This window comes from Gymnodraco acuticeps, unplaced genomic scaffold, assembly GCF_902827175.1.
Source record: "Gymnodraco acuticeps unplaced genomic scaffold, fGymAcu1.1, whole genome shotgun sequence".
Taxonomy (NCBI): Eukaryota; Metazoa; Chordata; class Actinopteri; order Perciformes; family Bathydraconidae; genus Gymnodraco; species Gymnodraco acuticeps.
In genome coordinates this window covers 863,179-877,242 of record NW_022990906.1, presented here as the reverse complement: position 1 = coordinate 877,242, position 14,064 = coordinate 863,179, and the positions used below count along the sequence as shown (strand labels likewise).

Below are 14,064 nucleotides of genomic sequence, written 5' to 3'. Positions count from 1 at the left end.
TACTTGAACTCCTTCACTTGGGGTAAGGACTCATTCCCTACTTGGAGTGGACAGTCCATCGGTTTCCTGCTGAGAACCATGGCCTCAGATTTGGAGGTGCTGATCCTCATCCCAGCCGCTTCACACTCGATTGCGAACCGATCCAGTGAGTGCTGAAGGTCGCAGACCGATGAAGCCATTAGAACCACATCATCTGCAAAAAGCAGTGGTGCAATCCTTAGTCCACCGAACTGCAGACCCCCTCCCCCATGACTACGCCTCGAAATCCGATCCATGTATATTACAAACATGATTGGTGACAAAGCGCAGCCCTGGCGGAGGCCAACCCTCACCGGAAATGGGTCCGACTTACTGCAGAGGACCCGGACACAGCTCTCGCTTTGGGAGTACAGCGATTGGATGGCCCTGAGTAGAGACCCCCTCACCCCATACTCCCGCAGCACCTCCCACAGTAACTCGGTCATACGCCTTCTCCAAGTCTACAAAACACATGTAGACCGGATAAGCGTACTTCCAAGCCCCCTCCAGGATCCTTGCGAGAGTAAAAAGCTGATCCGTCGTTCCACGACCAGGACGGAATCCGCATTGTTCCTCCTCAATCTGAGGTTCGTCAATCGGCCTGACCCTCCTTTCGAGTACCTTAGAGTAAACTTTCCCGTGGAGGCTGAGTAGTGTGATGCCTCTGTAATTGGCACACACCCTCTGATCCCCCTTTTTAAAAAGGGGAACCACCACCCCGGTCTGCCACTGCTTCGGTACTATTTCCGACTTCCACGCAATGTTGATGAGACGTGTCAACCATGACAGTCCCTCAACACCCAGAGCCTTCAGCATTTCTGGGCGGATCTCATCCACCCCCGGGGCTTTACCACTGTGGAGTTGTTTGACGACCTCAGTGACCTCCCCCCGGGAGATTGGTGTTGATCCCCCGTCATACTCCAGCTCTGCCTCTAACATAGAGGGCGGAGATGTCGGGTTCAGGAGTTCCTCAAAGTGTTCCTTCCAACGCCCTAACACTCCATCAGTTGAGGTCAACAACGTCCCATCCTTACTGTACACAGCTTGGATGGTTCCCTGCTTCCCCCTCCTGAGGTGTCGGACAGTTTTCCAGAACAACTTTGGTGCCGCCCGAAAGTCCTTCTCCATGTCTTCTCCGAACTTCTCCCACACCCGCTGCTTTGCCTCAGCCACGGATGAGGCTGCTGCCCTTCGGGCCTGTCGGTACCTTGCAACTGCCTCGGGAGTCCCCCGGGATAACAAATCCCTGAAGGCCTCCTTCTTCAGTCGGACGGCTTCCCTGACCACCGGTGTCCACCAGGAGGTTCGAGGGTTACCGCCCCTTGAGGCACCTAGGACCTTGATACCACAGCTCCCCGCCGCGGCTTCGGCAATAGAGGCTTTGAACACCGACCACTCCCGTTCAATGTCCCCAACCTCCACAGGAATGCCCGAAAAGCTCCGCCGGAGGTGTGAGTTGAAGGCCTCCTGAACTCGGGCCTCCTCCAGACGTTCTCAGTTCACCCGAACTACACGTTTGGGCTTACCAGGTCTATCTAGAGGCTTCCCCCGCTACTCGACCCAACTCACCACCAGATGGTGATCAGTTGACAACTCCGCCCCTCTCTTTACCCGAATGTCCAAAACATACGGCCTCAGGTCCGATGATACGATAACGAAATCGATCATGGACCTTCTGCCTAGGGTGCTCTGGTACCACGTACACTTATGAGCATCCTTATGTTCGAACATGGTGTTTGTTATGGCCAATCCATGACTAGCACAGAAGTCCAGTAACAAACCACCACTTCGGTTCAGATCAGGGGGGCCGTTCCTCCCAATCACGCCCCTCCAAGTGTCTCCATCATTGCCCACATGTGCGTTGAAGTCTCCCAGCAAGATTAAAGAGTCCCCTTCAGGAGCCCCATACAGGACTCTTTCCAGGGTCTCCAAGAAGGCCGTATACTCTGAACTGCTGTTGGGTGCATAAGCACACACAACAGTCAGAGTTTTCCCCCCCATAACCCGCAGGCGTAGGGAGGCGACCCTCTCGTCCACTGGGGTAAACTCCAACAACGAAGCACCCAACCGGGGACTTGTGAGTATCTCCACACCCGCCCGGCGCCTCACACCTTGAGCAACTCCGGAGAAGAATAGAGTCTATCCCTATCCAGAAGTAAGGTTCCACAGCCGACGCTGTGCGTAGAGGCGAGCCCAACCAGATCCAACTGGTAACGCTCCACCTCCCGCACAAGCTCCGGCTCCTTCCCCCCCAGAGAGGTGACGTTCCACGTCCCCAAAGCCAGCTTCTGTCGCCCGGGTCTGGTCCGTCGAGACCCTCTGCTTTCACTGCCACCCTTCTGGCAGCGCACCCGACCCCATCGCTGTTTCCCGTAGGTGGTGGGCCCGCGGGACGGAGAAGCGGAGGTGTTGCCCACATTGCCTTTTCGGGCTGGGCCCGGCCGGGCTCCGTGGCAAGCCCGGCCACCAGACGCTCGCCGACGAGTCCTCCTTCTGGGCCTGGCTCCAGAAGGGGACCCCGGGCTTCCTCCGGGCCGGGTATCCTTACTTCTTGTTTTTTCTTTCATGAGGTCTTTTGAACCAATCTTAGTCTGGCCCCTTGCCTGAGACCAATTTGCCATGGGAGACCCTACCAGGAACACAAGGTTCCAGACAACACAGCCCCCAGGTTCATCAGGGCACACAAACCTCTCTACCACGGTAAGGTGCTGGTTCTTTAGAGAGGTGTTGTTTTTCTCATACTGATATTCTGAACAATCTGTGCTGTTGTATTTCCTGTAAAGTGTCTCTACTGTAAGGCAAGGCAAGGCAAGTTTATTTATATAGCACTTTTCAACACAAGGCAATTCAAAGTGCTTTACAAAAAATGAAAGACATTAAGAAAATTGCATTTAAAATCAGTCATTAAAAAGAAAAGCTAATAAAATAAACATTAAAAGAAAAACGACATGGATAAAAGTTACAGTGCAGTCTAAGATATGAATAGTTCAATTAAAAGCAGCGACAAAAAGAAAAGTCTTCAGCCTGGATTTAAAAGTAGTAAGAGTTGCAGCGGACCTGCAGGTTTGTAGGTTTGGTACTGTAGACTATTTTTATTATATGTACAGCACTTTGGCTCGACCAAAAATCGTTTATAAGTGTGCTATATAAATAAAACTTGATTTGATTGATTTGATAAAACCAGGTTTCAAATTCATTCTGTTCACATATTGGAGTCAAAGGTCTGTGCAGAGGGAGTATATCTTTGTAACACTATAGATCAGGAAAGAATGTCAACAGCTATAAAGAAAATGATTTAAAAATGCAATACATTGTGAATGACACTAAATAAATATGGTAACGGGATTTTAGATTTTAATTTTTTAACAAGTTCACCATGAAACTTCCTCAAATGACTAAAATACATTAAGAAAATTGTTTTCTTTTGGTCAATCAAATATGCAATTTCTGATGTTTTATATCCACTAGTATACTGATGAAAGACTGTATTTTAATTAGCCAGTGCATGCAGGTTTAAAGGTCCCTCACTTGCATTACATACCGACAAAGAAACATGTGAATGCAGTTCCAATGAATAACACAATGAATGCTGGGGATATGGTGAAGGTGTTACCGTAATGGTAGAACTGGTCTAGGGACTGAAGACCAGTGGAGAAGTACACAGCCTGGGACATGGCTGTAGTGGCCATTATTCTCAGCAGCCTGTTCACCATGGGGTCCTGGGGGTCCACGGCCTGGTCCAGAGAGTCCGCCAGAGCCTTGTTAGTACTGGAGGAACAGAACTACCAGTATTAATATGATATACAACTAATAATCAGACAACAGCTATAGAATTGTTGTGTTTAGCTTTAAATCCAAAACCTCATGCATGTGAAAGGAGTCAAAACTGCTTCCTATTATAAATCCGGTCACCTGGTATCGATGGTGAAGCCCCCGGCCGTGGCGCTCTCCACCAGCTGGCTGAAGAACTCCTGCCGGGGGGGCGGGTGGCGCCTCAGCAGGGCCTGGTGGGGGAAGGTCTCCTGGATCTTGCGCGCCACCCAGTGGTTGGCGTGTATCATGCACTCAGCCACCGTCTCGTGGACCTCCAGAGGCTGACGGGGGACCAGCGCTGTGATGTTCTTGTCCTTATCCAGCTGGGCACGCACCTGAGGAGGGAGGGGGACAGTTTGATGAAGTGAAAGGATTTGTAAATACAGACACTTTTATGTTTTATGGAAAGGTGGGAGCTGTTGGGTATGGGGAATGGAAAGGTGCTAGAAAGTAAGTTTTCTTTCTTTTTTTTAAATAACAATTTCACCATGTTTAAAACTAATTATTTTTACAAGAGCTCTGGGTGGAGATATTGAATGATAAGGTGGGCAATATATATCGTATATAAGCATATATATTTCATTTTTCTTATGTAAATCCTACAAAAGTACTCTCCAGTTTCAAAAAGGACCCAAGAAAATTAACTACATAATCAATATCCCCTATTCTTTCAATCAAAACCATGGTTTCAAGCTGTTTTAGGAAGTTTAAGAAGGAGGAACTAAGCAGCAACTTCCGGGTCTAAAAAGGGAAGCTAATGCAGACATACCTTAACCTGTTTTCTATTACATATTCAGGAGGATTTAAATCTAATATCCTCTGGTTTCATAAAGAAGTCTGATTGTATAGAAGTCTAGGAGAAAAAGAGTCTTCTTCTCACTTGATTCATTACCCCAGTAAACATGTTCCTGATGAGATGATGGTATCAATTGCTAGTTTCAACATTTCATCAATACAACATTATTGTGTAAATTATGTTCCCATTTAGAGTAAAACAGACAACCAAGCAGATTGCTTTAGTCGCTGACACATCATGTTGTCCCCGTTTGTTTTCATGGAACTTTAATACAGGGTGTTTTGAGTTCTTTAGTGATAATTGTAGCTTTTTGGTCACCTAAAAATGTCCTGTAAAGGTTGTACTTAGCTCCACACTCTCTAATGTCACTTATGGTTTCATACAAACCAAGATGGCAAAGCCAAATGATTCAAAATCAATATCTTAGTCCACAATGGGTGACGTCACAGTCTTCTTTATACAGTCTATGGTAGAAAGAAGCGGAAATGGAGCCACACTCAAATTGAGTGACCAACACAATTTAGTTTTTGTTCTTTTTATAGGATTTGTTGACAATAACTCCAGCCTTATCCTTGATGGTTTTTTACTTTGTGGTTATTAGTGTACTGTCAGTGTAAGTAATTTATCTTGATTGACAGAGTCATTATAAAAGACATTTGACCCAGCATTCTCTGTAGCCAGAAAGCAGTTTCACAACTGCACCAGGTAGGTATAGAGAAACTCTAATTCCAGGAGGTTGAATAAATAATGATTATTATGAACAACCTAAAGTATTTGCTAAAAAGAAACGGCAAGTCATTCCATGATGTCATCTATTGTAACAAAATCAATCAGTCACACATATCTAAATAAGGTATAAGACAGGTTATTAGAGAGGAACTTACAGATGAACAACAAAGAGAGTTTATATCTTGTTTTGATGAATGAAACACACTACTTGAATGTGAAAACTGTCACCAGATTCACAGTGGAGGGCTCTGTATTCACACAGCCTTTACAACAGTATTCCAACTGAAATTGCTTTTGGTCATGTGTGAGATTAACACGTCTGCTGGCCTGGATGGTAAAATAACTCCTCGGGACAATGTGTCATCAAACCATAGGCTGAACAAATGTTTGGGTGGTTTTTATATTGGATTTCAGTTTAAAGCATGTTTAACTGTTCTTGTTTTGGGTTCAGGAACCTTCTAAAGTGTGTTGTTTGCTGCAGTTTTTCTTAAGAAAATGAATGTTCTCGAGCAGGATTAAGGAAAAACACTTGGCCCAAATTCAATGAAACTTGGTGGAAAGGTGAATCGGGTCAAGGAACGACCCGTTACATTTTCAAACGTGATATTCACTTCTGGATGTTGCTTAGGGTGAAGTCGGCCCTTTACGAGTACAGGTATGTGGTATATTTGGCTTGTATCCCATTAAGGATGGACAATTTTAGAAGACAACATCAATTTATTTATTAATTTCCTAGAAACTGTCATAGTGGGCCACCTATAGAGTGCCACAGTGACGCATCCTAAAACCCGGAAGTAAGCTGCGCATGGGTTCCTTCGACAAAAAAGCAATGCAATTTCTCCATAGGATTTTGGAAAATAGCTCGTGGTTGACACACATTTAAGAGACGGATCACGTTTTGTTCAGTCGGATAATCTCCACATGTCTACATGTGGAAAATTATAAAAGTAGGGTAGACATGTGGAGATTATCCGACTGAACAAAACGTGATCCGTCTCTTAAATGTGTGTCAACCAAAGACCTTATTTCGAGCTATTTTCCTAAATCCTATGGAGAAATTGCATTGCTTTTTTGTCGAAGGAACCCATGCGCAGCTTACTTACGGGTTTTAGGACGCGTCACTGAGGCACTCTATTGGGTTGATATGAATGGATCCTGAGAGGCTAACGACTGAAAATATTAACAATTACAAATTTTCAACGAAACTTTCATTTGGAAAAAAAACTAAAAACATTTGGATACGATGACTTCAGGTGACCATTAATGGATCGGTCCTCAACATGTCCATTTTGAGTTTTCCTCAAAAGCCGTATACTTGCCATGAAACACGATCTTGCTCTAACTCCTGTGTAAATGGTCAAAAAGTGCTCAAATATCATGTGTGTGTTGCTGACAGTCCAGCCCTGAAGACATATAGTGTACGTGTCAGTTTCATCATATGTGTTGCCATGGAAACAAAATGCTCGCCATAAGACACGATTTGCTCATAACTCCAGTGAACATGCTCCAAACGGCCTAAAACTTCAAATGTTTGATAATGATGCAGACCTCAAGACACCTACGCCAACTGTGATGTGTCATCATATGCCGTTGCCGTAGCGACATATCACTTGCCATGAAACACGCTGTTGCTGTAACTCCTATGGAAATTGTCCGATCGGCCCAAAACTTCCCACTTTTGCTAACGGTCCGCTCCTCAAGACACCTATGTGACACGTCGACGTGCGGACAACAGAAAACCGGCCTGGATCCTCGAAGACCCGCTCATTGCTGCTGGCAGCTTTAATTGTTATTATTTGTTTCCCTCTAAGGCAGAGGTGCCCAGTACGTCGACCGCGGGGGCAATGCTGGTAGACCGCGGGGGCAATAATGGTAGATCGCGAGTCATTCCGTTAAAATAGACATAACTGGTTTTGATCCCTCCTCCCTTGGCCTCCCTGCCACTTAATTCAGGAGTTTACTTGATTGACAGAAAAAGCGACCTATCGCTTTCCAGTCTGTTAACCCAGAATGCAAAGCGATACAAAATCAGTCAAGTGCCGGGAAAACTCAAATTAAGTTAAAGAGACTAACAAGAGACAAACAACAAAATGAGTGCGGGACCGAGCAAGAAGCTAAAGACATACCACTTCCACCCAGAATGGGAGGAAGAATATTTGTTTGTGATGTCACATTCAAAGGTGATTTGCCTTATTTGTAAAGCAAGCGTCGCTCTGCCAAAGAAAGGTAACGTGGAGAGGCATTATCGGAGTGTTCACAAGGCATATGACAGCAACTTCCCTCCAAGTAGCGAGTTGAGAAAGGTCATGTATTATTGCTACACAAATATTATCTCGCAGTCTTAGTGTCGCCAACTCGTTTCTAACATGCAAAAAGACAAACAAATGCGTCTATGGTCGGTGTATTTTCGACCTTTCCAATCGAGACGAGATCTCTCTCTCCCGTCTGTGCGCGAGGGGGCGGGGCAGTTTACACACACGCGGCTGCTACAAGCAGCAACACGGAGGAGATGGCGGAGAGAAGCGCTCCAAGGTGTGGTTAAATGTTACCCGTCTTGAGGTGGACAATGCTCCTTGCCAAGAGTGTTTATCATGTAAGGGCGGTAACACGAGCAATTTGTCTAAACATTTAGCAAAAGTGCACCACATTCAGACGGAGGAATGCACCGGGTTCGACTGTCTTTCTTTCTAGTAGCTCTGTAGCCCCATCCACGAGTAACGTTTCCACGTCAGGTGTTATGTATGCTAGCAGCAACACACGGAGTTAACTACATTATACAAGCATGGGTTAATGATTATAGGAAACTGAGTTACTCTTTATTTTGTTAAAGTTTCAGCTATTCTGTTTACAGTCTGTCATCAGATTATTTAATACGATTTGTTAAAACATTGTTGTTTCTTTTGATGTGAAATATTATTTATTTTATTTAAATAAACCAATGTTCATTTTGTTCACAATTTGTTAAGTTAATTTAATAATATATGTATTTTTGAATCAAGTATTCATCTTTATTGTCTTCATTGTTAGTTTCCACATGCCTAAAACAACCTCAAGCTAAATCTAAAAGTTGATGGCTAAATAAGAGCGCTTGAGAAATTGTGCAAGGCATACAGTAATAGTCCGAATAGTCGATTAGTCGTTTCATTAATCGATAGATTAATCGATTATCAAATGAGTCGTTTGTTGCAGCCCGATTGTAGTTATCCCATGTATAAATAAAACGTTATTCAGCAACCCTTGCAATTTGGGATTTTATTTTTGGTTGGTAGAGCTCGGTGAGCTGGTCATTTCAAAAGTAGCTCACCAGCCCAAAAAGTGTGGGCACCCCTGCTCTAAGGTAACAAAAACATTTGGAAAACATGGCTATGATAATGTATTTTTTTTAACTTAAACTGCCTTTAAAGAAGTTAGTCTGTAGTTTGAGCAAAGTACATGTATAGATAGACCAATACAATTAATTAGAAGTAAAAAAGGACCACAAAGATAAGGAGAAACCGATCCTACCTCCACCCCTTCCAGCTCCAGCGCCCCCCCCCGGTCCCTCTGCGCCCGCAGGTGTCTGGCTACGTGTGTCAGCATCTCCAGAGCCTGGGTAAGCTGGGCTAGTTTAGAATCCTTCTCCTCAGACCCGAGCCCGGCCAGCTCCGGCACTTCCGCCTGCTCCCCGTCCAGCAGCGCCTGGGCCAGCTCGTAGTGCAGCTGGTAGGAGGAACGGATGAGCGAGCGGCCGAACCAAACCTTGTTGACCACGAGGGTCTCTGCATCCAGCTCCCACATCACGCTCATCGCATACCTGGTTATAATACATACACATAGCATGTTTTAATGTGTTCCAATTGACTTTCTTCAACATGATGTAGAGATGTGGCGTTCACTGACCTGTCCACTCCGCCAAGAAGAGAGCAGAGGTCTGCACTGAGAACACTGGGAAGCATGTCGTACCTGCGGTCGGCCAGGTAGTACGTGGTTGCCCTGAGGAGGAGGAGGAGGAGGAGGAGGAGAAGAAGGAGAAGAAGAAGAAGAAGAAGAAGAAGAAGAAGAAGAAGAAGAAGAAGAAGAAGAAGAAGAAGAAGAAGAAGAAGAAGAAGAAGAAGAAGAAGAAGAAGAAGAAGAAGAAGAAGAAGAAGAAGAAGAAGAAGAAGAAGAAGAAGAAGAAGAAGGCTTAAAACAAAGGCTTAATTGCCCTAAATAGCATAAATAAAAAGACTAAAAGCATTTGTTTCCTTCTAGGTGAGGTTAATTTGTCCCTGAACTCAAAATATATTGTGTAAGTTATGCAACACTAATGCAATGTCTTTATTTTGGTTAGAAAACATAAATGCTTTTAGTCCTTTTTACAAAATGGGGTAGCAGCACTTCAGCCAAAAATAAGTATTCAGTAAAAAACTATTGAGAACTGAACATTATAAAAAAAAAGAAACTCAGCTGCTTTTTAAGGAACTCAGAAACAGTAACCTTAGTAAAATGACATTATTTTATTTCTTGAGTCATAAACACAGAAGAGGAAACGTTTGGATTCACCACTTCTCAGGGCATGTTTCCAAGCAGTAGATACCATTTTAAAAACACATTTTCTCATATATGAACTTAAATATTTATTTTTGGTACTCTTTCACCTCCTCTGTATACATTGTATTTATATCTTTATTTTTCAACATGAGACCTCATATAGTTTATTAGTAATTATTGATAGCGTTGTGAAATAAATGAGTAAAAGTGTTCTTATTTCATTAATTCATTTACATACATACAATATTAAATAAAACTTTGAATATAATGAATCAAAACTCACTATATATCCATTGTTACACATAACTACTCCCAACAGAGCAAGCAGACTATTTGTTGTAACTGAAGCAAAAAAATCATTCTTATATCAATAAAACCATTTTTTATTTAATGTTTTGTGTCAGATTATCGATTTCTCTTGTAAGTAGTCGGGTCATTTGTGTCGCGGTCCTGCTCACCCTGTACAAATACTGTCCTTGTGTATTCAATTCAAGGGATGGAGAACCAAATAAAGACACTTTACCCCATAGCACTGATACGTACAGAAACATAGCAATTGTTTTTTTCTAAATGTTGGTCTGTTTGAACTATTAAAGGCCCTTTTCCCTTTGCTCTGAGAAACTGCTGACTCCGCAGCACCATTTCTCACTGTCAGAAACACTGTTGTGCCTCCAAGTCACTGTTGTCTGTCAGTTCTGCTTCTTTTCTTTGTTTGTGGTTGTGACACTTGCAAAATTACAGAAACTATAAAAGAGAGCGCCGGATGCAACAAACAATCATGCAGAAACTTTCTGTCCTCTTTGCACTTCTGAAAGTAGCCAGCGAAAATATCCGGGTGAGGCTCAGTGAGATAATATTTGACAAACCGTCATAATTGTTTTGTACTCCACAGAGGACGTAATTATGTTTATAACAGCAATTCTATACACGTGTGATAACAACAACAACACAGGAGCTAACAGGTGGCTGGATGTTTATAGGAGATGCTAATTCATTTTGACACAAAATCCAATAACATAAAATATACCGGGCTAACCTGAACTATCCTATCCTCTAACTCCTCACCTTGAACGTGCCTCCAGGTCGGTGAGCGAGCCCTCTGTCACAAAGTGTGTGACATCAGCAATGTGGACCCCCAGCTCCAGCAGCTTCCCGCCGGCCAGGCTGCGTACAGACAGCGTATCGTCCACGTCCTCGCAGCCCTTCGGGTCGATGCTGAACACCAGGTGACTCTCCCGGAGGTCCCGTCGCTCCGCCACCTGAGCCGGGTCCATCCTCCACGGCTTCTCTGCAGAGTTCACGGGCATCTCTTTCAGCTGAGGGCACACAGACACAGTCACAGGTAGAAAGCAGAGTTACAGCTTCACTGTGTCTGTGTGAGAGAGCGAGAAGCTTCCTGTCTGACCTGTGCGTCTGAGAATGGAGGCACGTGGATGCAGTTCTCGATGAGGATGGTCTGGATCTCTGTCTCCAGCTCCCCAGCTTTACCCAGCACCCGCACACTGTGGCCGTTGGGGTAGAGCGACGTGCTCTCCCAGGAGTCAATGCGCACCACCACTCTGTGGTCCTGGGTGGGTGAATACAGGGGAAACCAGTTCAAATAAGCCATCTTTTTCTGCCTTTTGGGACAATACAAATGGTATACCTTCCCTCATGGAGCCCTATGTTAAGCTGATTTCAAACCCTTCTTTTAGCTTCGGATCTACAGAGTCTGGCCTCCTCTAGGGACAATACAAGGCTTTAACTTAACTTTAAATAAAATACATAAATAGCCTTGCCTTTATATAAAACGCACAACTTTTACAAAACATTGGGCTGAAGGATCTCTTTACCCTTTTTTATCTCATGTTTATGCTTCAAGAAAAATCATCCTCTTTATGTTACACCTACAGTCTACACAAAGACTGAAATATATCAAATATCTAGTTTTAAAAATAAAATAATGTAAAACGATGTCATATTAGTGACATTAGTTGTCCAATCCTGTGAGTTCAAACTAAAGCTCAGACTAAATACATTGTGGACTGTGTAAAGCAGACCTGCAGAGCGTCGGCCTGCTGGGTGCTGATGCGGATCTTGGGGATGCGATGGTCCCAGGGCACCGCCAGGATGCGCTGGGTGTTCCTGGTCTGGGGCGGAGGCCCCTCCCTGGGGGGGAAAGTCACCACATAGTCCCTCCAGTTCCGCTGCAGGATCCCCATAACACGGCCTGAGGATTTAACAAGAGACTACATTACATTACATGTCACTTGTTAGACCCTTTTATCCAAAGCGTAAGAGTGACTACCTTGCCCAAAATATTCTTGTTATATGATCTTAAAAAAATACTATAAAATAAATGAGGAAACTGTTTTGTGACGGAGCGGATCACAGAGTGACTGACAGCCGGCGGCACACACACACACTAAACATTTCCTGCTCTCTTCCGTTTGTCAACAAATAAGGTTAAATCATCACTAAACGTCCCTTTTTCCCCTCCCTTCTGTAGCGCGACCATGAGTGCACGCTTGTGAGTCTACAATTATTTAAACATACATTAAACTATAGTACGCGATACTTGCGTGACGGGCAGCGAACGGAGTATCGACGCCGTCTCCCCAGCAAAGGGGAATGTGGAAAAGACGGAGGCGCATCTCTTCCATGGTTTAAATATGATGTCATGAACCATGCAATTTATTATTTCTTTTGCGTTTATTAATGATGGGGGATGATTGTGTTATGAGATAGTTAACCTGTTTATGTTTGGGTCGAATAGTTTTTCTTATGTTTGAGGGGTTAAAATTATGTTGACAATGTGTTTTTTGAATTAATTGTGTAACCTGTTGACGGTAAGCCTGTGGGGAGGGGCTATGGGTTCATAAGGGACGGTGTTGGCCCTGGACTGGCATTCGGGAGATTGTTGCAGTGAAGGCAACAGCTAGTAGGCCTATGTGTTTACTCCATAGATGAGTGATAGACAACCTAATTTTGGTAACTTTGATTTTGTTTATTTAAGTTATACTGTTTCAATATTGTCAAACAGTATATATTTTTGTTGTTGTTATAAATAACGTTTTTTGAGCTTAAATCGACCGACTAAGCCTATTTTTACAAACTGACAAATAGAACCCCAAACATATACATTTTCTCATAATTTTCTCCAAAAACACTGCAATAACCATATAAATAATAAATAATAAAAACAACAAGTACAAACATAAATGTGTTGCAGAAGAGGGAGTGAAAAGAAAAGAAATTAAAAGCATAGAAATGTGTAGGTGTAACAGTTTGAATAAAGTTAAAGTGTTATGCTCTTAAAAAGGTAATATTTATATATGGCCACATGTTCAAATACACCAAGAACTGCTTAAGTTTCCTCTAAGTTTTATTGAAATTAGATGAGGAGTTATCATGTACACTATCAGGTGAAAAGATAATACATTGAAAACTCACCTGTGGGCATGGGTTTACTTCCACTTTCCTCTCCGCTCTTCTCCTCCCCCTGACCCTCAGCCAGGGTGTTGTCCTTCCCTCTCCACTCGCTCTTTGGCAACAGCTCCACCACAACCTGGTCGCCATGCACCGCCCTGTTACGATTCTTCCCTCCACACACCAACACGCCCCAGCTCAGATCTGAGGGGGATGAGTGAGGGGAAAAGGTGAGATGCACAGAGAGCGGTGTGAGCGATAACGAGGGCAGAAAAATACATTAACCAGACTTGTTTGTGTGTTTGTTGTTGACTTGCACCTGTGTTCTTGTTGGACAAACCGTCCGTCATGATTGAAGCTTCACTGTGTGCGCGGTGCTTGCTGACATTCAGAGTCCCCTGATGAAAAGGAAAAAGATGTGAGATTTATTCAGATTTCCAGAACAGACTGTTTAAAAAGGGCCATTTGAGGCTATATTCATCTATTCAAACCTATGCTGGTGCGTCATTGAGTACTAGGACCTTCCTTGATGAGCTCAAGTGCTTTAGAACAGATAACTTGAAAGTTTCTGAAACTATCCACCTTTCTTTTATTACCTCCTTGACCCTTAAATGTATAAAACATTACCACTTCTAATGCTATTTGTGCAATTACCCAGTTAAAGCAAGTTTCCAGTCTCTTTTTAGTTTCCACAGTTACCTGTTATGCACAATTTTGCACATTTACTGGATATTTTGTGTTGAAGCATTTCAAGGTGGATTTTGTCTATTTCTTGCCCAATGTTATAACTG

General features: G+C 43.6%; 1 protein-coding gene across 3 annotated transcripts in view; it reads right to left on the bottom strand.

Moving 5' to 3' along the window:
- The window catches only part of dis3l (DIS3 like exosome 3'-5' exoribonuclease), a 35,227-nt gene that overhangs the window by 8,769 nt on the left and 12,394 nt on the right, over positions 1–14,064 (bottom strand). For all 3 annotated transcript variants that reach the window (XM_034233769.1, XM_034233768.1, XM_034233770.1), the window contains 9 exons: positions 13,593–13,671; positions 13,298–13,477; positions 11,905–12,074; positions 11,271–11,432; positions 10,931–11,181; positions 9,236–9,328; positions 8,861–9,149; positions 3,931–4,166; positions 3,632–3,786 (listed from right to left, as the gene is read on the bottom strand). In XM_034233769.1, the coding sequence (XP_034089660.1) occupies positions 3,632–3,786; positions 3,931–4,166; positions 8,861–9,149; positions 9,236–9,328; positions 10,931–11,181; positions 11,271–11,432; positions 11,905–12,074; positions 13,298–13,477; positions 13,593–13,671 (1,615 nt within the window). The remainder of the gene's footprint in view (positions 1–3,631; positions 3,787–3,930; positions 4,167–8,860; positions 9,150–9,235; positions 9,329–10,930; positions 11,182–11,270; positions 11,433–11,904; positions 12,075–13,297; positions 13,478–13,592; positions 13,672–14,064) is intronic.